Here is a 24,799-nt window from a genome sequence, read left to right on the forward strand (position 1 = left end):
TCCCACACGGCGGGACCTGGCTGGTTGGGTGTCAAGTGGAGTCCTCTTGGGGTCGCGGGGGGATCCAGCTCCAGGAGGGGCCCCCACGGTAGCCTGGCCCGCGATCGTGGCCCACCGATCTGTGGGCGGGCCTGTACCATGGGGGCACTCTTTCCTTGTGCGCCAGCCTCTGTAGGGCTCCACTATGGCTGGCGCGGAGAAGAAACACCCTGCGCATGCGCAGGAACACACCAGGCGGTCTGCGCATGCGCGGAACCACGCAGTCGGTTCTGCGCATGCGCCAACTCGCGCCGGCCCTTCGGCGGTGGTTTGCCCCTCTGGCGCCGGCCTAGCCCCTGGAAGTGCGGACGATTCCCCAACTTACAGTTGGCCCGCTCCAGAGTGGTTCGCACCGTTCTTGGTGCTGGCGTCAGGCCATCCCGCCAATTGCGGGAGAATCCCGCCCAAGGTTCCAAATTGTAGCCCTAATTCTATGACCATATTCCTTGCAAGTGTGGCCACGGCAATCACAGAATTAGTTACCCTGAAAATGTCTTTGTACATGAAGTAGATACATTATTAAAACACATTTCTACCCACAACAAGGTTGGAGAGGTAGCCCAATGACTGCCCAATAAACCTGTCTCCTACTCACTGTGACATGTTGGTATGTCGCAGTATTTCCAATACACGCCATCTTCATACTCAGCAACGTAACACCATGGCCTCACATCATTGTCTGGGTTCCTGGAGAGGAAAGAGACCATCCATTAGGGTATTTTGTGGTCAATCACTTTTATTTTACTGCAGTTATCAAGACTGTGCTTTCTTTACACAGAACAATTTTGCGGACCGCCTGTCAGCCTATGCGATGTGTCCCTTCCTTTGCAGAGATGCAAAACCATATTTATGGAAGTAGAAGAGACTGAAGAATGCTTGTTTGGTGCCCCTGCAGTTAGAAAGCTAAGGCCATGCAAGGAAGTCAGCATCAAGCTTGGAGATTTCACTGACAAAGACTGTACAAGTGATGAAGCTGAGGAACACATTCTGTATCACAGGCTGGAAACATTGGATGTCACTGTGAGCCCGGTGCAAATGGAAGATAAACGCAATCAGCTCTCAAAGAGCATAGATAAGTTGGCACATCAAAGGCCTTTGAGATTACCTCTTGAAAGCTATATTTACAGAGCACCTCTTTGAGGAACTGTTGCCTTTTCATATGTGTAAATATTCAGTTATTAAAGAGGGTCAAATCCAGGAGAAAGCTGCTTGATTAATAATTTTCTGTGTCATTGCCAAAGTTACATTGCTGGCCGCTGCTGATTTTGAAGCAGCCCATCAAAAGCTTGCCCCATTTTCTTCATCTCCTTTCCTGAAGATGGCGTTCCGTGCCAGGGTATGGATCCATAGTTATTTGGTCCTTCGCTCAATCTAAATTCTGTTTTGTGCCACAACAAGACACTGACATTGTGTCAGTGCTGGAAGCACCATGTAAAGCAATCTTTAATCCAGCAGAGTGCACATTTTTGTTCCCTCACGGACAGACTCCCATCCTCAAAAAGGAACATGGAACATAGAACATAGAACAGTACAGCATAGAACAGGCCCTTCGGCCCTCGATGTTGTGCCGAGCAATGATCACCCTACTCAAACCCACGTATACACCCTATACCCGTAACCCAACAACTCCCCCCCTTAACCTTACTATTAGGACACTACGGGCAATTTAGCATAGCCAATCCACCTAACCCGCACATCTTTGGACTGTGGGAGGAAACCGGAGCACCCGGAGGAAACCCACGCACACACGGGGAGGATGTGCAGACTCCGCACAGACAGTGACCCAGCCGGGAATCGAACCTGGGACCCTGGAGCTGTGTAGCATTTATGCTAACCACCATGCTACTGTGCTGCCCTGGAGCGGCATAGCAGCACAGTAGTTACCACTGTTGCTTCACAGTGCCAAGGACCTGGGTTCAATTCACAGCTTAGGTCACTGTCTGTACGGAGTCTGCACATTCTCCCTGTGCCTGCGTGGGTTTCCTCCAGGTGCTCAGGTTTCCTCCAACAGTCCAAAGATGTGCAGTTTAGGTGGATTGCCCATTCTATATTGCCCTTCTTGTCCAAAAAGGTTAGATGGGGTTACTGGGATAGGGTGGAGGTGGGGGCTTAAGTGAGGCGCTCTTTCCAAGAGCCGGTGCAGACACGATAGGTTGAATGGCCTCCTTCTGCACTGTAAACTCTATGATTCTATGGAATGGGAGTTGCACAATATTCCCAGCACCGAAAAGCAAAGATCTGTTGCTTTGAACTGAAAGAAAAGGAAGTGTCAGAAAAGCAGATAGAGATAAAAGGAGCAAGACAAAGAGCAACCAAAAAAAAATCACAGAAACAAAGGTACTGAAAAAAGAACAGCACTGATCATAACATTGTTGCAGAACTGTAGAGAATGCCGATGACGCGCAGAGGCAGAGTGAACAGAGTTAACAGGAAAGATGATGGTGCCAGGAATAAAGCACTAATTAACACAGCTACTGACAGCTCCTGTGAGTTGGGTCCAAAATATCTTTTGGAGTAATTGAATTAAATGACTGTCTAATAGCCCCTGAAATAAAACATATTTTAAACCCTCCACATTTTTAAAATTAGAATAATGTTATCTTTGGCAGTGGACAGCATGTCTTTATTTTCAATAAAACACTTATCTCACACAGAATCGTGGAACAGGTTCCTGTCTTGTGCAGAGAATATTGATTCAGTGCAAGGACGAGCTGGTCCAGTATGAGGATGTCTCCACATCTTATGGAGCAGAACACAAGGTGGTGCAAGATCTTTCCTCTGTGATTGGAGAACTTTGTGATCCTGAGGTCTGTATGCCACATACAGGAAAGGAAATTGACAATATGTTTCCCTTTCCACACATGTGACACCTTGGTGCCCCTTAACATGCGTGATACATAAGGGACACATTGATGGCAGGGTGGCGAACCCAAGGTCTACGACAGTACTAGCCACTTTCAATGATTGGCATGACCATTCTCTGTGCTTTTTCATCATTAATCTCTACGTACTTCAAACCGGCATTTTGTTATGTTGCCCTTGGAGGCACTGAATTTACTGAATGGCCCCCTAGGGGCTGTTTAGCACAGGGCTAAATCGCTGGCTTTGAAAGCAGACCAAGGCAGGCCAACAGCATGGTTCAATTCCCGTAACAGCCTCCCCGAACAGGCGCCAGAATGTGGCGACTGGGGGCTTTTTACAGTAACTTCATTTGAAGCCTACTTGTGACAATAAGCGATTTTCATTTCATTTCATTTTTCATTTCAAATGATGAAATTACCAACGAGATTCCACGTTTTGTAGCATTTACTTGAACACAAACCAGAGTCCGCACACATTCAGCATGAACTAACAGGCAAAGTATGGTTAGTACAAATTATAAATTTTATGGAAAAGAAGATATCATCTCATGAGATTACAAGCATTCCCGACTTAATGCAGGATCTCTCATTTCCTCACTCAATGGATTTGGTCCTCATGTCACCTGAATGGTAGCTCCACTCCACCTGAGTTCATGGAACTAGTTGTCACCCAAATGGAATGCTGCTGTCGGACCTCCTTAGGTCCACAGCCGGCTAAATTGCACAGATTCCCCAGGGACTCCTTTAATAAACCTCATTACAGGGCTGGTTTAGCTCAGTGGTCTAAACAGCTGTTTTGTGACACAGAACCAAGGCCAGTAGCGCGGGTTCAATTCCCGTACCAGCTTACCCGAACAGGCGCCGGAACGTGACGACTCGGGGCTTTTCACAGTAACTTCATACTTGTGACAATAAAATATTACTATTACATTGTCTGGTCATGTCTGGCAAAACTGAATCATAACTGTAGAATTGTCCAATTCACAATCTCTGCTCTAACCCTGTCTTAAGCTTTCCGTCCTTTTTAACTCCATCACCCACACAATTTCTTGCAAATGTGCCTTCTCCATTCTTTCTCTGCTGTGGCTATTTTTTGGCTTCTGTCTCTTCACTTCCTTCTTGTTGCTACTATTTCAAGAGTCAGCGGGTTGCATGGAACAGTGTCTCTTATTATCCAAGAAAATTGCAATTTATCTCTTTACAATTGATGAAAACTTTTTTTTTTAGAAAATATTTTATTGTGGCATTTATAATTTTAACATATTTAACATTTTAAACAGAGAGATCCAACACACCCAATAACACACTCAACTCCCCCCAACCCTAGACCTTAACTACCCATACATTAGATTCCCTGCCCTTACCCGTCCCTTCCATGCCTCCCCTCCCCTGGCACCCCCCTCCCGCTGAGGATCAATTTTCTTTGAAGAAGTTGATGAACGGCTGCCGCCTCCGAGCGAACCCCTGTAATGAACCACTTAAGGCGAACTTAATCTTCTCTAGCCTAAGAAACCCTGCCTTGTCGCTGACCCAAACCCCAACTTTGGAGGCTCCAAAACCCTCCATCCCAGCAAAATCCATCTCTGGGCCACCAGGGAGGCAAAGGCCAAAACGTGGACTCTCTCCCCCCCTTGGGCTCCCGGATCTTCAATTGATGAAAACTCTTAAAAGTTATGTCAAACATTCTTAAAAAAAAATTACAAATCCAACAGACCTTTTAAAGAAAATACACATTTTCCTTACTACACTGCTTTCAGGTCAAAGATCATCAAACATCTACTCTAAAATGTTGCTGGACTCAATCACAATCCAAGCTGTGAGAACCAGTTGATGGGCAGAATTAAATGTAACATATCACTCTATGAATAGTTGTATTGAATTTGAATGAATGTTGAATGACACAAGGCAGTAACAATGCGAAGATATGGGGCGTGGTTCAACAAAAAAAGTTCAGAGTCCGTTTTTGAGTAAGTCGCCGGGAAAGACCTTATATTCAATGGCACTTTGTCATTTTTCTGGGGCTATGGTGAGGAACGCACTTTAGTCATTTTCTGCACTGGGGAGTCAGCTACCCGCGGAGCGGGTGCCATTTTTAAAGACAGCCCCAATCTTTCAACCCCGCCTCAGCAACCCCAACACGGACTCTGGACCACCACCCCACCCCTCTCACTGCATCCAAACTACTGCTTCTGGACAACTCGAGCCCCCCTCACCCCAGGCAGTGCCAATTTGACAGGCTAGCAGTGCCAAGGTGCCCAAGCACCAGCAGGAGTGCCAGGGTCCATCCTGTCCAAACCCCAATCACCCGAGAGTCTCAAATGGCGTGAGAGACAACATCCCCAGGTGCCATCATGTTTGTGGAAACCAGTGCTAAACGGCACCATGGCGAGGTCTCCCAGACACGGCTGTTAGGTCCTTGGCGCCGGGAGACTCAGGTGCATGCATATTTAAATGGGATCTCGCCCAGCGAGGACAAAATCTACAATACAATGTTTTCCGAGGTTCGGTTTAATCTCATGAGACCTCTCAAGCTTCGCAAATCCCACGAGAGGCCTTGCTACGTCACCAAATGGGGCATGATGAGGCTGATAAATCGCACCCACTGTCGGTGCTGAAATATAGTCTGATCAATTATCACCATAAGCACAAGAATAAAAGGTCAATGACAAACGTTTAGTCTTGTCTTTCCTTTATTGTGCGTATATGGCCAAAATAGGCTTGATTAAGAATGAACCCTGTAATTTACAGATTTTAATATTTCCTTTTATATATTAATGCCTCCTTTTTGAAGGTTCAATGGAGCAAGTTTGAACAGGTATATTCAGGTCGACCTGTTAGTCTGTCGTCAATTGTGAGGAAGTGACTGAGCACTTGTCCACATTTCAGCTGATTTATAAAGGATATGTCATGCATGATTAACATCGTCAAATGCTTTGAGGACATACTAGGGTAGTGGATAGGGGAACAATGCATGGGTTTCCAGAACATAAACAGATTGCCTGAAGGCGAAGGCATTTGATAAGATTCCATGTGGGAGATTATTAGCAAAATAAAAGCATTCAGAATTTGAGACATCCTTACATGAGGTAGCACCTCAACCATGATTATATTGAATGGAGGAGCATGGTCCAAGGGCTGTATGGGCCCCAAACTCTTTAGTTCTTCTAGGTTGGAAAATGGTTGGGAGGTAGGAGATGAGATTAGGGATAAATGGACAACACCCTTGATAGACGAATGGGAAAAGTAGTTTTTTATAAGGATCCTTCAGGGGCCTCAGCTCCTCATTGTAGTTAGCAAAGATATGGGCGAGATTTCTTTTGGCCCTGACACCGGCAGGCATTGTTGCGGATGGGACAGGAAAATTTGGAGAGCTGTTGGCTTCTATCAGCTGTCCAAGTTTCCCCGCTCTGGCTGAGACGATGCCTGCTAGTATTGGGGCTAGAAAATCCCACCCATTGGTAAAGGAAAAGGGAGTTATATATTAGAGCCTACATTTAACACTATATTGGGAGATAAAGTAGTGTAGCTGGGAGGAGAATGCTAGCAGGGGACCATAAAGTTCAATGTGGAGTACTTTGAGATCAACCACTTTGGATTCATGGAAGACATGCCAGGGTATTTTCCAAAAGGTGAGGAACTCCGAACTACAGAGGAACAAAGTGAATTGGGTGCGCATGTGCACAAATCACTAAGAGCTTGTGGATGGGTGCATAAAGCAATGGAAGGTTAGCCATTAGCTCAAAGGGGTAAAGAAGAGAAAGCTACACTTCACTTGCACAGAGACTTAGTCAGGCTCCATCTGGAGTTCCGAGCACTGTTTCTCAGGAAGAATATACAGACGTTGGAGGATGTGCAATGCAGATTCGGCAGAATAATAGAGGCTAAAATGGTCTATAGGTAAGGATTCCTTGGATAAACTTGGCTTGTATAACCATGAGTACAGAAGACCGAGGGGTTATTTAATTGTGTTGTCTAAATGGTAAAAAAAATTGTTTCATTTCCTTTGGAAAAAAGAGTGATCTGGAAATTTCCTTTCTGACTTTCAAAGACAATTAGGAATGGATTCAGGAGACCAAGGTAAGTGGGCAATTTATCACCCAACAACCCATCTAGCTTTTGACTATCGATTGTGTTTAAAAGCTGGCCTGCACCATGTACAATATGACAGCAAAAATACATCCGACACAAACCATCTATGAGAATTACTGCAAATTACGGTTACAAATTTTCAATACCAAACTAATCTATCCTCAAAGAATAGACTTGTATAAATTTCTATTTTATCTTTCCCAACCTCTGAGCATTCCTGAGTGCTATTCTGATCATGAAGTACTTTTGAAGTGTCTTCGCTGTTGTATTGTAGGAAACATGACAGGAAATTTGTGCACATGAAGATCCCACAAAGAAAGCAGAATTTCATGAGCAGGTAATCACTTTCAGTTCAGCAAGAAATATAGCCCAGAAAACTGGGCAGAATTTTTTTTATCAACCCATGAGATGGGGACATTGCTGGCCAGCATTTATTGTCCATTCCTAAATACACCTGAGAAGGTGGTGGTGAGTTGCCTTCTTGAACTGCTGTAGTCCATCCCTGTTCCTTTTTGTTAGTTGCCATGGAATCCTTTACATCTGCCTGAGAGAACTAATGGGGTCTTCTACTAACAATCTTTATTATTGTCACAAGTAGGCTTACATTAACACTGCAATGAAGTTACTGTGAAAAGTCCCTGGTCGCCACACTCCGGCGCCTGCTCGGGTACACAGAGGGAGAAGTCAGAATGTTCAATTCACCTAACAGCACGTTTTTCGGGACTTGTGGGAGGAAACTGGGGCACCCGGCGGAAACCCACGCAGACACGGGAAGAACGTGCAGACTCTGCATGTTGGGTCCTTAGTGACCCAAGCAGGGAATCGAACCTGGAACCCTGGCGCTGTGAAGCCACAGTGCTAACCACTGTGCTACCGTGCCGCCATTAGTTTAATGCCTCCGCATTAGTTTAATGCCTCAACCGATACAGCAGCACCTTTGACAGTACAGTGCCTCCTTAGTGCCACACTGGAATGCCAGCCAAGATTATGCACTAAAACCTTCAGAGTGAGACTTGAACCCAGGACTGTGTCTCATAGAACATAGAACATTACATAGAACATTACAGCGCAGTACAGGCCCTTCAGCCCTCGATGTTGCGCCGTCCTGTGAAACCCCTCTAAAGTCCCTCTACACTATTCCCTTAGCGTCCATATGCCTATCTAATGACCATTTGAATGCAGTATAACCATGACTACAGAAGACCGAGGGGTTATTTAATTGTGTTGTCTAAATGGTATAAAAAATCGTTTCATTTCCTTTGGAAAAAAGAGTGATCTGGAAATTTCCTTTCTGACTTTCAAAGACAATTAAGAATGGATTCAGGAGACCAAGGTAAATGGGCAATTTATCACCAACAATCCATCTAGCTTTTGACTATCGATTGTGTTTAAAAGCTGGCCTGCACCAGCTCCTCTCTCAGAGGAGAGAAAGCAACCAGTGAGCCATGGCTGAGACTTAAATATGATACATGTCCTGAAACATTAATAGGGAACAAATGGTGAAAAGGGTCAACAAGCACTTACTTCATAAAACAGCTGAAGTATTCTGGCACCTTCGAACAAATGGTTTAAAGATGCAGCAGCAATTGTTGAATCTGTCCTCGGATATTGATGCCAGCCATTTACCACAGCCTCAATACCCTGTTAGAGAAATGGAGCAAGTCCAACACTGTGCACCAAGAACTGTCAGATTCCCATCCACCCACTCGAGGAACCACATCAGTGAACACAGGTGTTGATGAGGGAAATTGAGAGAGTTGATGTATAAAACTCAAAGATACATAAAACTCCCCATTTGCTGCCTGAGATACTGTAGATCAGATGAGGGATTCAAAAGCCTTTCCATTTCCCAACAACTCCCACTGATTGACAAGAAATGTATTTTTGGATTGTATGCACCTTCATTTGATAGCATCCTGCTCTTGCTGGGCGGCACATGACTAATTTGAGGTCAGTGCTCCCAAAGGGTGGACTTGTTACACTCGGCCATTGATGAATCAAATCTGGAACTGCCTCTGCTCTGATGGGTCAGGGGGAAGCACTGAACCCTTAATTTTCTGATAAAAGTGGACCTTTGATAGACTCAGTGGAAATGCAATGCTTGCACCAAGTTTTCTGATGTCAATCTTGTGTCGATTCTGCAAGGAGTGGGAAACCTCTCAGGTATGTTGTGTAAGGATGAGACTCATCATCACTTCTCAAGGACAATTAGGGATGGGCCATATATGTTGGCCTTGCCAGCAATGCTCATGTCCTAAAACTCAATAAATAAAACAATGTAGAGGTAAGTGATTCCTCACAACAATTCTGAAAGCCTTACAGGATGTCTCCTCTTGTGGGAGAAACTAGAACTAGGGGTCAATGTTTAAACAAAGGAGTCTCCCATTTGAAATGGAGATGAGGTGAAATATTTTCACTCAGATGGTCGTGAGTCTTTGGAACTCTCTTCCTCCAAAGGTGGAGGTGGATGGATTCTTGGAGAGCAAGGGGGCGATAGGTTATAGGGGGTTCGGCGGGATGTAGATTTAAGGTTACTATTAGATCAACCATGGTCTTATTTAATGGCAGAGCATGCTTGAAAGGCTGAATGGCCTACTCATTGCTTGTATGTTCCCCTCTGCCCTCGCCTCTTTAGTTTCTCTCCGAGTCCCGCTCATGCCCTCTCTGAGCACCACTTGTCCATGAGACCCACCTCTTGCTCCAATGGCCCTATTCCCACCAAACTGCTAAAGATCTAACTTCCCCTCCTGGTTCCATGTCAGGTGATTTTGTTGACGGTTCTCTCTCCTCAGGTACTGAACCCCTCTTCTGCAATGACCTAACTCTATATACCTGCCTTGGGTCCATATCCCTTAACATCTTTGCTTAACAAAAATCTATCTATCTCCAGATTTAAAATTAACAACTGATCGTGCTTCAACTGCTAGAGTCTAGCCCTAATTTTTATACTATACCCCCTAGTTTTAGAATCTCCAACCAGTTGAAATGGTTTATCTTGAACGACCCTGTCTTTACCTGTTAATATCTTGAACACATCAATCCGATAACCTTCAAAATTCTCGTGAAAACAGGCCCAATTTGTACAATCTCTCCTTGTAACATAATCGCTGTCAGTCCAGGTTTCATTTTTGTAAACCTACGTTGCACCTTCTCCAAGGCCAAAATAATCTCTGCCCACAGTATCTGTCTCTCAGAGGGAGGCATGTTCACCTGCCAAAGTAGTTATGTTGGGGGGGGGGGGGGGGGGGAGGAGCAGCAGTGGGCACAGAGAACCGCTGGTGAAGTTTGATATCTCTTTGTGGCACCTCCTCTTCATTGTTACACATGAGGTGGACAGGCCCTATGTGAGCATACTCGGCGCAGGAAAGGAGCAAAGAATTAGAACACAGGAGTCAAAGTAAAATACTGTGAATACCGGGTGTAACAATATGGATATTGTATGGTAGATGAAGGGTTAACAATTTTATGTGAATACATCTAACCACCAGATGGTGATCAAGAGCAGTCACGTAGATCACGTGATACCCTTGATTCTGGGAGAAGGTGTTTAGGTGTGAGAGACAGTAGTCGTGTGTTCTGGAGTTCCGTAGATAGAGTTGTAACATAGTTTATTCAGCAACTTGTGTACTTAGGAAAATGTTTGAATCTAGTTCTAAGTAGTGTTAATAAATTAACTTTGTTAATCAACATAGCTTGATGTTCTTTGTTGAACACTGCACATCAAAGCCATCCTAACCAAGAAAACAGAGAACATCACACCAGGGATCTGAAATAAAAACAGTTAGTGCTGGAAAGTCTGGCAACATCTGTGAGGTGAGAAGTGTTTCAAGTCCAATATGACTCTTCTCCAGAACTTCGAAAGAATGAGAGCAACTTGCATTATGGAGGGACAAAAGGCGAACAGAAGTAATGGCTGAAATACATTTATCCTAACTTAACTCCCCTTCCAAAAGAGCCTTCTTTTACTTTGTATTGCTGAGCAACCCTGGATAAACAGGTCAGAGGTACATTTTTAATTCGGCGACAATTTACTTCTTTTTTTCCCCAAAAGTATCTGGATCCGCGTACCGAAACATTACATTTTTAATAAGGTATCTGTGAGCAACGTATCAACCATTTGGCATGGATTTACCCAGTTCTTTTGGAATTGATGATGATAACACATTATGATTGATAGGAGTTTCAGTGAAGTGAGAAGCATTGTTAAGATCCATTAAATCAAATCAAAACAGTTAAGCTCAGTCAACCCTCCTTCAACTAGATTGAAATGTCTGCAAAACATAGTTGAACTCCGAAGAAAAAGGAAGAAACAGCTTGATGCGAAGAAATCCAAAGCAAACTGGACTCAGCGTTATCGAATCAAGTTACTCTCAATGGAACTGTCTTTATTAGTGGAAATATCTGCCCTCAAACTAACAATCAGCAGCTAGAAAGTATTTAAATGGGAATGGATCTAATCACTAGTTGATGATACAAATGCTCGGATGACTGCTTCAATCAGGATGGTACCTTAATTTAACATACAATGGGGCAGCACGGTGGCGCAGTGGGTTAGCACAGCAGTCACACGGCGCCAAGGCCCCAGGTTCGATCCTGGCTCTGTGTCACTGTCCATGTGGAGTTTCCACATTCTCCCCGTGTTTGCATGGGTTTCACCCCCACAACCCAAAGATGTGCAAAGTAGGTGGATTGAACACGCTAAATTGCCCCTTAATTAGAAAAAATGAATTGGGTACTCTAAATTTAAAAAAAAAAATTTAACATACAATCCACTGGATATTAATCTTGAGCTGAGGACGTGGAATGGGGTGGCACGGTGGCACAGTGGTTAGCACTGCTGCCTCACAGCCTCGGAGACCCAGGTTCAATTCCAACCTTGGGTGACTGTGTGGAGTTTGTACATTTTTCCCATGTCTGCAGGCTTCCCTCCCAGAGCCCAAAGATGTGCAGGTTAGGTGGGGCTACGGTGATATAATGGGGAAGTGGGCTGAGGTAGGGTGCTCTTTCAGAGGGTCAGTGCAGACTCGATGGGCCAAATGGCCTCCACTTGCACTGCAGGGATCCTATGGAACTTTATTTGTTGCGCTGGCTTTGTTCTGAACATTACACCTGCTCTCATGGGCTATCCAGTTTCTCTTTTAAAACAATCAATAATGGAATTCACGGAGCCCTTGTGATGCAGAGGTAGCATCCCCACTTCTGGCCCAGGAAACTTTGGGTTCAAGGCCCACTTCAGAAGTTGTTGGCTAAAGAAGGTGCAATCGTATTGTGGCCAAACAGGGCGATTATCAACCCGTAATCCTTCCAAACACAAGGTAGCGATTGGGATAGTTTCCTGGTCAGCCATGCAGCAGACTTTGCCAAGCATAATCATGGGTCAGTCCAATGGAAGTCCATAGTTTCCAACGCCCTGGAGAAAATGGTACCTGAGGGAGAAATAGGGGGTGGGGTTCTCCATTTTAGTTGCAGAGTGTTGACACCGTCGTAAACGCTGGAGCGTTTTATGAAGGCGTCATCTGGCCGCTAGGAGCAGCAGTCCCCCAACCCACAGGGGGCCAGCACGGCACTAAGTGTTTCACGCAGCTCCAGCTGACGATGCGGGCCCCAGTGAGGCCGGCGCAGGTCCGCTTGGGGGTGGGTTGCTCTCTCCGTGCCAACCCTCACGCAACATGGCGGAGACCTACAGGGGCCCGGCGCAGAGGAACATAGGTCCCCCCTGGAATGCGCCGGCCGGCCGATTGGTAGCCCCTGATCGCGGGCCTGGCCCCCGTGGAGGCCCCCCCCCAGAGTCGGACCCCCCCCCCCACCAGGACGGCCCCTGCAGCCAGAACGCCAGGGTCCCGCCAGGTAGGACCAGATGCGAATGACGCCGGCGGGGCATGGCGGAACTGGGCAGGCATTTGGTCCATCGAGCGCAGAGAATCGGGCCCCCAATCGGCGCCGAGGCGACCACGCTGGCACGATTGGCACCGATTCTCCGGTCAGCGTAGAATCGGTGACCCGGCATCGGAGCAGCGTTCCGGGATACGCCCCCCCCCCCGCCAATTTTCCGACCCGACGCGGGATCAGAGAATCCCGCCCAGGATTTCAGCAATGGGATATTACCTGAGGAAACAAGCCACCAGGTTTTCTTCAAGAGTTAGCATTCTCTTTAGTCTACTTAGTCTCAACCAAAAATATATGCAATCTGGTTATTTCATTAACGGTCACCTCTTGGAATGTTATTGTAATACCCAGTTGCTGTGAATTTAAGTTCTTTACAGCTTAGTTAATAAGTTGATGATATCGTTAATTGGGGATCAGATAACCATTTAAAAGTCCCTCACTTTACATCACACTTAACATTTACAAAATGTTTTGCGTGTTTAGTAGAGATGCCGATAAAGCACTCTTTAATTCCTGGAAGACATTTTATATGGAGTTCAATTTTAAACCAACTTTAGTGCAAAAACTAACGACTGTCGTATGCTATTGTCCTGCTGTTCTACATCCAATCTCCTCCATAAAGATTCAGTACCAATAAGCAGTACTCACAACTACTAAAATAACAGGGACTTTTTTTCATTCATGGGATGTGACCATTGCTGGCAAGGCCAGTATTGGCTGCCCTTCATAAAGGGGTGGTGAGCAAACGTCTTGAGTTGTTGCAGTCTATCTGCTGCAGTTACATTGGCAGTGCTGGTAAGAAGAAAGTTCCAGGATTTTGACCCAGCAATAGTGAAGGAATGATGATATAGTTCCAAGTCAGATTGGTGTGTTTTGAAGGGGAACTTGCAGGTTGTGATGTTCGCACGTATCTGCTGTCCTTGTCTTCCTAGTTGGTAGAGGTTGTGGGCTGCGGAAGGAACCTTGGTTGTAGTGCATCTTGCTGATGGTACGCACTGCTGCCACTGTGCGCCAGTGGTGGAGGGAGTGCACATTAAAGTTGATGGATTGGTGCCAATGAACCAGGCTGCTTTGTCCTGGATGGTGTTGGGTTTCTTGAGTGTTGTTGGAGTTGCACACATCCAGACAAGTGGAGAATATTCCATCACACTCCAGACTTCAACCTTGTAGATGGTGGATAGGCTTTGGGGAGACAGGAAGTGAGTTACTCTCCACAGAATTTCCAGTCTTTGACCTGCCATTGTAGCCACAATATTTATTTGCTTTGTCTGGTTAAATTTTAAGTCAATGGTAACCCTTGGGTTGTTGAACATGGGGGATTCAGCAGTGGTAATACTAGTGAATATCAAGGTGAGATGGTTGAAAATGACTGGCCGAGGACACTGAGTATCTCCTGCAGTGATGTCCTGGGGATTGGCCTGCAAAAACCACAATCATCTATTTTTGTGCTAGGTACGATTCCAAACATTGACAGTTTTCCCCTGCTTCGTGCATTTATGCCGACGTAAAATGTGATTTTGCAGTTCTCACGATATTTTCTGCTCCTGTCACCAAAGCCACCCAACACGAACAGGAGCAAAATCCCCTATCTCTTTTGTCCATGTTTGGACCAAGGCTGAGGTCAGGAGACAAGTGGCCTGGCATAATCCAAACTGAGCATCAGTGGGCAGGTGATTGTTAAGCAAGTGTTACTTGGTAGCACCGTCGATGACCCTTTCCATCGCTTTAGATGTGCAAGGCAAGTTTTTTACATAGAGGTTGGTGAGTGCCTGGAACCCGCTGCCCAGGGATGTGGTGGAAGTAGGTACGATAGCAATGCTTAAGAGACATCTTGACAAATGCATGAATAAGATGGGAACACAGGGATACGGACCCCAGAAGTGCAGAGGTTTTTAGTTTAGACAGGCATCACGATCGGCGCAGGCTTGGAGGGCCGAAGGGCCTGTTCTTGTGCTGTATTGTTCTTTGTTTACTGTGCTCATGAATAGATTGATGGGGAGGTAATTGGTCAGGACGGATTTGTCCTGCTTTTTGTGGACAAGATATAACTGAGCAGTTATCCACATTGCTGATTAGATGCCAGTGTTGCAGCTGTACTAGACAGGTTGGCTAGGAGTATGGCTAGTTCTGGAGCACAAGTCTTGAGTACTACCGTTGCCCCATCGCCTTCACAGTATCCAGTGCATTCAGCGGTTTCCTGATATCATGTGGAGTGAATCGAATTGGCTGAGACCTCAGGATGACCTAAGGTTGACTTCGGGATGAAGCTGAAATGGATCATTTGCTCAGCTCTTTTGTCTAAAGATTATGGGCAGCATGGTAGCATGGTGGTTAGCATAAATGCTTCACAGCTCCAGGGTCCCAGGTTCGATTCCAGCTTGGGTCACTGTCTGTGTGGAGTCTGCACATCCTCCCCGTGTGTGCATGGGTTTCCTCCGGGTGCTCCGGTTTCCTCCCACAGTCCAAAGATGTGCGGGTTAGGTGGATTGACCATGCTAAATTGCCCGTAGTGTCCTAAAAAGTAAGGTTAAGAGGGGGGGGTTGGGTTACGGGTATAGGGTGGATACGTGGGTTTAAGTAGGGTGATCATTGCTCGGCACAACATCGAGGGCCGAAGGGCCTGTTCTGTGCTGTACCGTTCTATTACTGCAAATGCTTATAGCCTTGTTTTTTTTTCATTGATGAGCTGAGTTGTCCCAATGTTTAGGATGAGGATTTTTGATAAAAATCAAAATGTCTCTTCAAATAATGGCAGAAAGCAGCAGGATACAAAACTATGTTCAAATGGTGCAGATTCAGTTTTGGGCCTTCGTCCCTTCTTCTGGAAAGGCTGTGTGGGCCTGGAAGACCTTCCTCGGCAGCATAACCCAAGACAAAAATTAATTTGGGGTTACTGGCTGTGGCTCTCAGCTCGGTTTTGACAAGATGCAGGTTGGTGATAGGATGGGTCAGGCTTTGGAAGGACTGATGGCCAGGACAGTGGGGTCCTGTTTTCCTGGCTCCAGAAAATCTTAAACATTTTAAGAATAAACAACCTTAACCTTTATCTTACAATGGGAGCAGTTGAAGAATCTTGAGCGAGGTCAGCAATTTTACAATGAGGTCCTTATATGGGCATGGGGTTCTTCATTAAACTGTTGGTTTGAAGCATCTGTTAGTTCACTTCAGAAGTGGCTCCTACATTGGAGACCAAGACCTGCATGGATTAGGTGTAGGTCATTCCATTTTATGCTGGTAAAATAGGCACAATGCACACCCATTTCTACCTCAATTTGTATCGGGCAGGTTTAATTTAATTTCTAAGTGCTAAACCAACCTGATTAATTGACTTGGCACTGGCAATTCTTTTCAAAGGTGCCAAAGCATGAAAAATGCAGACTCTGCAAATGTCAAACTGGTGTCGCATTGCGTGACGTTGCAGAAGATTGTTCGGACAAGTGTTATACTGCATTACATCTGGCAATGCTTGTTGTGAACATTGAGTGCAAGGTGTGTTCCACTCACAAATACAGCAATTCATCGCAATGACATAACTAAAGTGAAAAAAAAATGAAGTAAACAAACTCTTTGTTGAATGACATCAGGATGTCAACTCAAAACCCTGAAGGATGAGTCAGCTTCAAAAGTGACATGTTGAATTGTCAGTGCGGTTACCAGGCTTCTCACTGCACACTCAGCGCATTCATACTGGCTATAGGCTGTACGTGTAGGGACCAGGAGCCTTCTCCTGCCTGCCAGCCTGTGCCAATGGGCAGCACAATCGCACAGTGGGTTGTTTCACAGCACCAAGATCCCAAGTTCAATTCCCGCTTGGGTCACTGTCTGTGCGGAGCCTGCACGTTCTCCCTGTATCTGCGTGGGTTTCCTCCTGGTGCTCCAGTTTCCTCCCACAAGTCCCAAAGACGTGCTGTTAGGTGAATTGGACATTCTGAATTCTCCCACTGTGTACCCAAACAGGTGCCGGAATATGGCGACTAGGGGATTTTCACAATAACTTCATTGCAGTGTTAATGTAAGCCTACTTGTGACAATAATAAAGATTATTATTAAATAGTCACAGTCTGTGCTGGCACACGAAGAGCAGTCAATTGGGATAAGATACCGAATAGGTAGATAGATAGATAGATAGATAGAGAAATACAGCACAGAACAGGCCCTTCGGCCCACGATGTTGCGCCGAACATTTGTCCTAGGTTAATCATAGAATTTTGGACAATTTTCCATGGCCAATCACCCAACCTGCACATCTTTGGACTTTGGGAGGAAACCGGAGTACCCGGAGGAAACCCACGCAGTAACGGGGAGGATGTGCAGACTCCACACAGACAGTGACCCAAGTCGAAATCGAACTTGGGACCCTGGAGCTGTGAAGCAATTGTGCTATCCACAATGCTACCGTGCTGCCCTTAAGAAGTTAACCTACACTCCATTATTCTACCCTAATCCAAGTACCTATCCAATAGCCGCTTGAAGGTCCCTAACTTTTCTGACTCAACTACTACCACAGGCAGTGCATTCCATGCCCCCACTACTCTCTGGGTAAAGAACCTACCTCTGACATCCCCTCTATATCGTCCACCATTTATCTTAAATTTATGTCCCCTTGTAATGGTGTGTTCCACCCGGGGAAAAAGTCTCTGACTGTCTACTCTATCTATTCCCTTGATCATCTTATAAACCTCTATCAAGTCGCCCCTCATCCTTCTCCGTTCTAATGAGAAAAGGCCTAGCACCCTCAACCTTTCCTCGTATGACCTACTCTCCATTCCAGGCAACATCCTGGTAAATCTCTTTTGCACCTTTTCCAAAGCTTCCACATCCTTCCTAAAATGAGGTGACCAGAACTGCACACAGTACTCCAAATGTGGCCTGGCCAAGGTTTTGTACAGCTGCATCATCACCTCACGGCTCTTAAATTCAATCCCTCTGCTAATGAACGCGAGCACACCATAGGCCTTCTTCACAGCTCTATCCACTTGAGTGGCAACTTTCAAAGAACTATGAACATAGACCCCAAGATCTCTCTGCTCCTCCACATTGCCAAGAACCCTACCATTAACCCTGTATTCCGCATTCAGATTTGTCCTTCCAAAATGGACAACCTCACACTTGTCAGGGTTAAACTCCATCTGCCACTTCTCAGCCCAGCTCTGCATTCTATCTATGTCTCTTTGAAGCCGACAACAGCCCTCCTCACTATCCACAACTCCACCAATTTTCGTATCATCTGCAAATTTACTGACCCACCCTTCAACTCCCTCATCCAAGTCGTTAATGAAAATCACAAACAGCAGAGGACCCAGAACTGATCCCTGCGGTACGCCACTGATAACTGGGCTCCAGGCTGAATATTTGCCATCCACCACCACTCTCTGTCTTCTATCGGTTAGCCAGATAGATGCCAGCACTAGAGAAACTATAATGTGTCAAGACTCATCGGCTTCAGGAGAGAATGATGGAGATAACAAAAAAAATGAAAGAAGGTGAATTATGGCTTTTTAATCTGATTTCAGATGGTCAACAAATTGAGGCTTGCCCTTGCCATCTCAGTCAAAATGATGAAATACAAAAATGACAGGATATGTTCATTAAAAAAAAGATTGACAGATACCAAAATTGAAAAAAAAAATGCTCTAAGTCAGATAATATCTGGAAAGTGCTTGAGGGAATCAGTGGGCTGCAATGAACTGCTGGCAGCCATTTTGTACCCCTATCCCGTTTAAAATGGTTTATAATTCATCATCACTTTTATGTTTTCACCAAAGATCAATTTTGATTTAGGCATAGCATCTGAATGATATATTGAAGTGAATTTTTCCAACCTCCCCATGTACCATTGTTGCCTTGTAGAAGTAGACAGGGTTCCTCAATTGTCTTCTTCAGTGAAATAGCGTATCTCACATCGGGATTAGGTACAGCTGACAATAAATGTCTGGTGTACAACGGTCTATGATTGGAGATACATCATCTCCAGATGCAGTCAGCCCTGCAACAGGGCTGCTGCTGATTCCCCAGCAGAACAAAGCAATGTTCTCAACTTTACTTAAAGCTACAGGTGCATCTTCAATTGGCAGCAGAGACCAGCTGGAATGTATACATCCCCTTTGGGCATTCACACAACATTTCAGAAGTTTGCTGCAAGCAGGTTTAGCTACTGCTTTGCTTTCCCCCTACTTATTTCCTCCTTAAGTATGCACAGTCTAATCCTGTATTACTTTCCTACATGGTACATAGACACCACTGCTGTCCCCTAAGGGTTATGTTGACACCGTGTAAGTCGAACAAAAGGGCGACTGTGTCTTTACTTTGTAAGACAGGCTGACCCACATTTTAACCGGGACACTGGGTGGAGATTGCTATCGTACTGAAATATTCCACACATGTGTTGAGAAATGTCCCCATGGATGGGCCCGACTCCATGACACATCTGAGCTGTCCTGTGGATGATAATGAAACGGCAAACAGCTTGTGGGAGTGTTGATTCTCCAAACGCAATTACAATATGGGACTGTGTGGTTCCCAACTGTTGTCAGGTTGGCCCCGGCCCAATGCACACAGTGTCAGAACTCCTACGGAATGATGTGAAAGTTGATAGCCTGCACTGCTGTGCAACTAATCCTTCTCGACAAACTCACAACACTGGGTCTATGCTGAAATCATTTTAGATTAAGATGATTAGAGCACTTCCCTTTTCAAGGCATTTGGGAGGCTACAAGGTGACTGATATTGTTTACATCCTTCCAGTAAATTAATCTTTGATATGGGCAGGAGTAGCAAGGATCTCCACCTACAAACAAAACATGAACCCTATGAACTATCTGGCTGTTTCATTGCTCTACATTGACATTGACTCCTATCGCTTGCAAATGGATTACACACTTTTCCTCCTACTGAATTGCAAACATTCTTTACCTGACAAAACTTTTTTCCAGATTCAAATACCACAGCCTGTGGCGTTTTTAGGAGGAATAATATTCTTTGGAAAATCTAAAGGGACACTTTTCCCTAGAAAGATGTTAAAGAACCTCGAAGGTGACCCAAGATGGCATGTTGAATTGAAATGCACCTTTAGCTGATGCTTAGTGCAAGATGAGGCATTGGTAAAGGAGTTAAACCCTGCGCTGGGAGCAATCTCCCGGAGGGTCATTGAGCAGCCGATTTCCACTTAAATTGTCTGCTAGCTCTCATTAAGGAGCCACACAGCATTTTGCTGGATAATCCTTGAACTAATGACCTCTCCTAACAGCTGAATGGGAGTAAGGTAGTTACTGCAGATAACTTGGAGCATTACCTCTGAGTGCAGCACCTTTTCCTTGTCACTTTCTGCGTGAGGTTTGATGGGGAGTTTTGAAACACCACAGGGAATTTTCTGGAACACTTTGGCAAGACTCCGCCAACATTCGAGCAACATTTATTCTGGAAACTGACAACTTCACCTCAAAAGAGATAATGCCGTTCCACACCACTGAAGAACATTTGATAAGAGTTGGAGGACTTGGAGTGCTTGGTCATTGGTACCTTGCAAGGGGTCACTTTTAATGTGCAGCCGGAACTGGAGGCCCCACAAAAGCTGCAGCAGCAGGTCAGAGACGGGGAATTGTACCGCAAGTAACTCACCCCCTGGCTCCCCAAAACCCATTCACTATCCACAAGGCGTGTGATGAAAAACTCTCTACTTGCCGAGATGAGTGTGTCTTCAACAACACGTGAGAAGCTCAACACCATCCAGGACACAGCAGGCTGTTTGACTGACACTGCAGCAGGAGATGGGGACAGAATGGCGATATGGAACCTTCCCCAATATGGGTGCAGGACACCCCTCCTCTCCTGGACCATCTCCATCAGGACCTCCAGTATTACATCACTGTTATAATGTAGGAAGCATAGCAGCCAATTTGCGCACAGCAAGCTGCCACAAGATTAGCCCCTGGGATGAAAAGGTGTTGAGAGGCTGAGTAAATTGGGTCTCTATTTTCTGGAGGTTAAAATAAATGAAGGCTAGGGCAGCACGGTGGCGCAGTGGGTTAGCCCTGCTGCCTCACGGCGCTGAGGTCCCAGGTTCGATCCCGTTCGATGTGGAGTTTGCACATTCTCCCCGTGTTTACGTGGGTTTCACCCCCACAACCCAAAGATGTGTAGGCTAGGTGGATTGGCTATGCTAAATTGCCCCTTAGTTGGAAAAAAATGAATTGGGTACTCCAAATTTAAAATAAACAAATGAAGGCTGATCTCTCTGAAGCATACAAGATTCTGAAGAAACTTGACAATGTGGACACTGAGAATTTTTTATCCCCTGGTAGGGGAATCTAGAACAAGGGTGCACAGGCTCAGGATAAGGAGCCAGTCATTTAAGACTCTGATGAGGAGAAATCTCTTCACTCCAAGGGATACAAACGTTTGGAATTCTATACCCAATAGGGTGTTTCCATCGTTGAATATATTCAAGGATTGAATTTTGACACAGCTTCAGTGAAGGAACGACAATATATTTTCAAGTGAGGTTGGTGTATGAGTGGCAAGTTAACACAGTGGTTAGCACTGTTGCTTCACAGCGCCAGGGACCCAGGTTCGATTCCCAGCTTGGGTCACTGTCTGCGCGGAGTCAGCATGTTCTCCCCTTGTCTGCGTGGGTTCCCTCCGGGTGCTCCGGTTACCTCCCACAAGTCCTGAAAGACGTGCTTCTTAGGTGAATTAATTCTCCCTCAGTGTACCCAAACAGGTGCCCGAGTGTGGTGACTAGGGGATTTTCACAGTAACTTAATTGCAGTGTTAATGTAAGCCTACTTGTGATGCTAATAAAGATTATTATTATTATTAGGAGGGGAGTTTGCAGGCGATGGAGCTCCCATGCATCTGCTGCCTTTGCTCTTGGTGGTAAAGGCCATGGGTTTAGAAGCTGCTGTCGAAGAATGTCCAGGTTAGATAGATTGGACATGCTAAATCGCCCCTCAGGGTGAGGTTACAAGGTGTGGGATAGGGCCTAGGCAGAGTGGTCTTTCAAACGATCAAGGGCAGACTCGATGGGCCGAATGGCCTGTTTCTGTACTGGAGGGATTCGATGATTCGATAATTCTAGAGCCTTGGTGAGTCTCTGCAGAGGACCTTGTACAGTGCTGGGCAACCAAGGCTAGTGAGTGGCCATATGAGTGGCCCTCGTTCATCTCAGTGGGCTGCAAGATTGAAATTGGGCTTGTTCACTAACCATGACCCCATGAATAAGTTTAAATACACTTAATAGAGACTGAAAATTCCATTAAGTGTGACAGAAAATGCTTAATCATTCCTATATTAATAGAACTGTCATCAAATTAAAATGGCAAAAACAAAAGAAATATTTACACTTTGGATGCAGAGGGAGTACATGGCTCTCACTGTCAATGTTGTTTTCATTCAGAACACACTTCACTTCCCCTGCCCTTACTTGAGGTGCAAATCACTTCAGTCATGGAGGTAGGAAAAAACGACGTGCATGGAAATTAGCACAATGTGGCAGCTGTGTGTGTGGGCAATGTTCAACAAAATGTCTCATGACCGCACTCAGAACCCAGATGGGCTGCATGTGGCCCTCAGGCTGCAGGCTGCCCACCACTGATCTTGTAGATGGTACACACTGCTGCCACTGTACACCAGTATTGGAGTGAGTGAATATTTAAGGTGATGAGGTGCCAATCAAGCGGAATGCTATGTCCTGGATGGTGTCAAGCGTCTTAAGTGTCGTTGGAGTTGCACTCAACCAGGCAAGTGGTGGGTATTCCATTACACTCCTGACTTGTCTTTAGATTTGGGAGAGGTTTTGGGGAGTAATGGGATGAGTTACTCGCTGTAAAAGCTCCAGCCTCTGACCTCATAGAATTTTGATATCATAGAATTTACAGTGGCGAAGGAGGCCATTCGGCCCATCAAGTCTGCACCGGCTCTTGGAAAGAGGGGGTGCGTAGTGCTACCAACTAAGCGACAGCTGAAAGTCAAAGGGTTGGGACTGAGGTTGGAAACTACGGCTGCGAAAACTCACTTGGCTGAACTAAGTTCAAGGTGACTGTAAAATTGTGTCCCCCCCCAGGGAATTAGCCACTGGGTTCACAAAGGCACATGTGTCAGATATTTGGGGAAAACCTCATTTACTTAAATAAACACAGCTTCTAGCAAACAGTTGCCAAAATGGCGGCAGTGTAGCATGGAAAGTTTTAATAAAATTCACCACCACCACATATGACACAGTTAAGGATTGCAATTATGGTTGCCAACTCTGCCGGTTTGGTCTGAACTTCCAGCAAAAAAGAAGCAATCTCTTGGGAGATGGATCATAGATGGGCTCTCCTGAAACTTTGTGGTTTCTTTATTTCCTCTGACCGTTTGTGGTTTTCAGCTGTAATAGTATTAGAGATTGTAAGAAAAGGGGACCTTGAAGGCGGGAGGTCATAATTGTTTAGCTGTTTAGCATACTGGGCTAAATCGCTGGCTTTGAAAGCAGACCAAGCAGGCCAGTAGCACGGTTCGATTCCCGTAACAACCTCCCCGAACAGGCGCCGGAATGTGGCGACTAGGGGCTTTTCACAGTAACTTCATTTGAAGCCGACTCGTGACAATAAGCGATTTTCATTCATTAATTGCAAAGAACATTTATGACCTGCGTTGGCAACCTAAATTGGCACCTATTTTTACTTTTTGTATCCAGTGTCGTCACCAGGTACCAACATGTTGGGGACCATGGACTGATCCAATAGCAGCTGGCATGGGCAGGCTTTATTTATATTTATAGGCATCGGACAAAATTGAAAAGCCTCCAAAATTAAACTTTTGTGCTACCTGCTCATTATAATGGTAGGAGTGTGCAGCCCAGTGCTGAATATGCTGCTGAGCGATCACCTGGGGCTCGAGTTCATGTGAGGCTAGCAGGACTTAAAGCTAGCCTGCAGTACTTGAAGCCAGCACTGAGGAGTCACAGGGATACACAATATTAACCCTATTTCTGTCTCCACAGATGCTGCCAGACCTGGTGGGTTTTCCAGCTTTTCCTGATTTTACTTCATGCCAGACTGCATCTTTTAAATATGAAGTGTATTCTGGCTGCAGAAGAAGCTGAAGCTGTTTGGGCAGGTTTTGAAGGCACAGAGGTAGGAACAGAAATGGCCCGGTAGGCCAGAAAGCGTGCCCCAGTGACCCATTAGGCCAGAAATGAAATGAAAAATGAAAATCGCTTATTGTCACGAGTAGGCTTCAATGAAGTTACTGTGAAAAGCCCCTAGTCGCCACATTCCGGCGCCTGTCCGGGGAGGCTGGTACGGGAATCGAACCGTGCTGCTGGCCTGCTTGGTCTTCTTTAAAAGCCAGCGATTTAGCTCAGTGAGCTAAACCAGCCCCTGCGTGCCCCAATGTTTTCAGATGTCCCGGCGGAGTAGTTGATGGCGGATATTGAGTGTAAGAAAGAGAGGCTCTCTTTCCCTTCCATGGGGGAGGGCAAGAAACCCTCCAGACAAGTGCTCAGGAGGTTGTGGGAGCACGCGGGCACTGGCAGTCACCAGCCGGATACCGAGGACCTGGTTGCAATATTACAAGAAGCTTACTGACCTAACACGAGTGGTCAATGTTAACGAATGAACCAGAATTACCAGCACTACAAATTTCTTTCAGAAAGGGTGGAATGGATTCAACTGGGGAGAAGGCAAAACAACTTGAAAAAAAATTTACGTGTTGCTCCAAGTGCAATGGCCGGCAATCAGAAATGGCCATTCTTGGATTTGTTTATTATCACGTGTACCGAGGTACAGTGGAAATCATTTTTCTGCATGCAGCTCAAACAGATTATTTAGTACATGAAAAGAAAATAGGGTAACACAAGGTTCACAATGTAAATACATAGACACTGGCATTGGGTGAAGCATACAGGAGTGTAGTATTAATCAGATCAGTCCATAAGAGGGTCA

General features: G+C 45.5%; 1 protein-coding gene across 1 annotated transcript in view; it reads right to left on the bottom strand.

Moving 5' to 3' along the window:
• Positions 1–24,799, bottom strand: part of kremen1 (kringle containing transmembrane protein 1) — a 224,400-nt gene that overhangs the window by 103,960 nt on the left and 95,641 nt on the right. The window contains 1 exon segment of the mRNA XM_038791451.1: positions 635–726. Coding sequence (XP_038647379.1) covers positions 635–726 — 92 coding nt within the window.

This window comes from Scyliorhinus canicula, chromosome 1 (genome assembly GCF_902713615.1).
Source record: "Scyliorhinus canicula chromosome 1, sScyCan1.1, whole genome shotgun sequence".
NCBI classification, from domain to species: domain Eukaryota; kingdom Metazoa; phylum Chordata; class Chondrichthyes; order Carcharhiniformes; family Scyliorhinidae; genus Scyliorhinus; species Scyliorhinus canicula.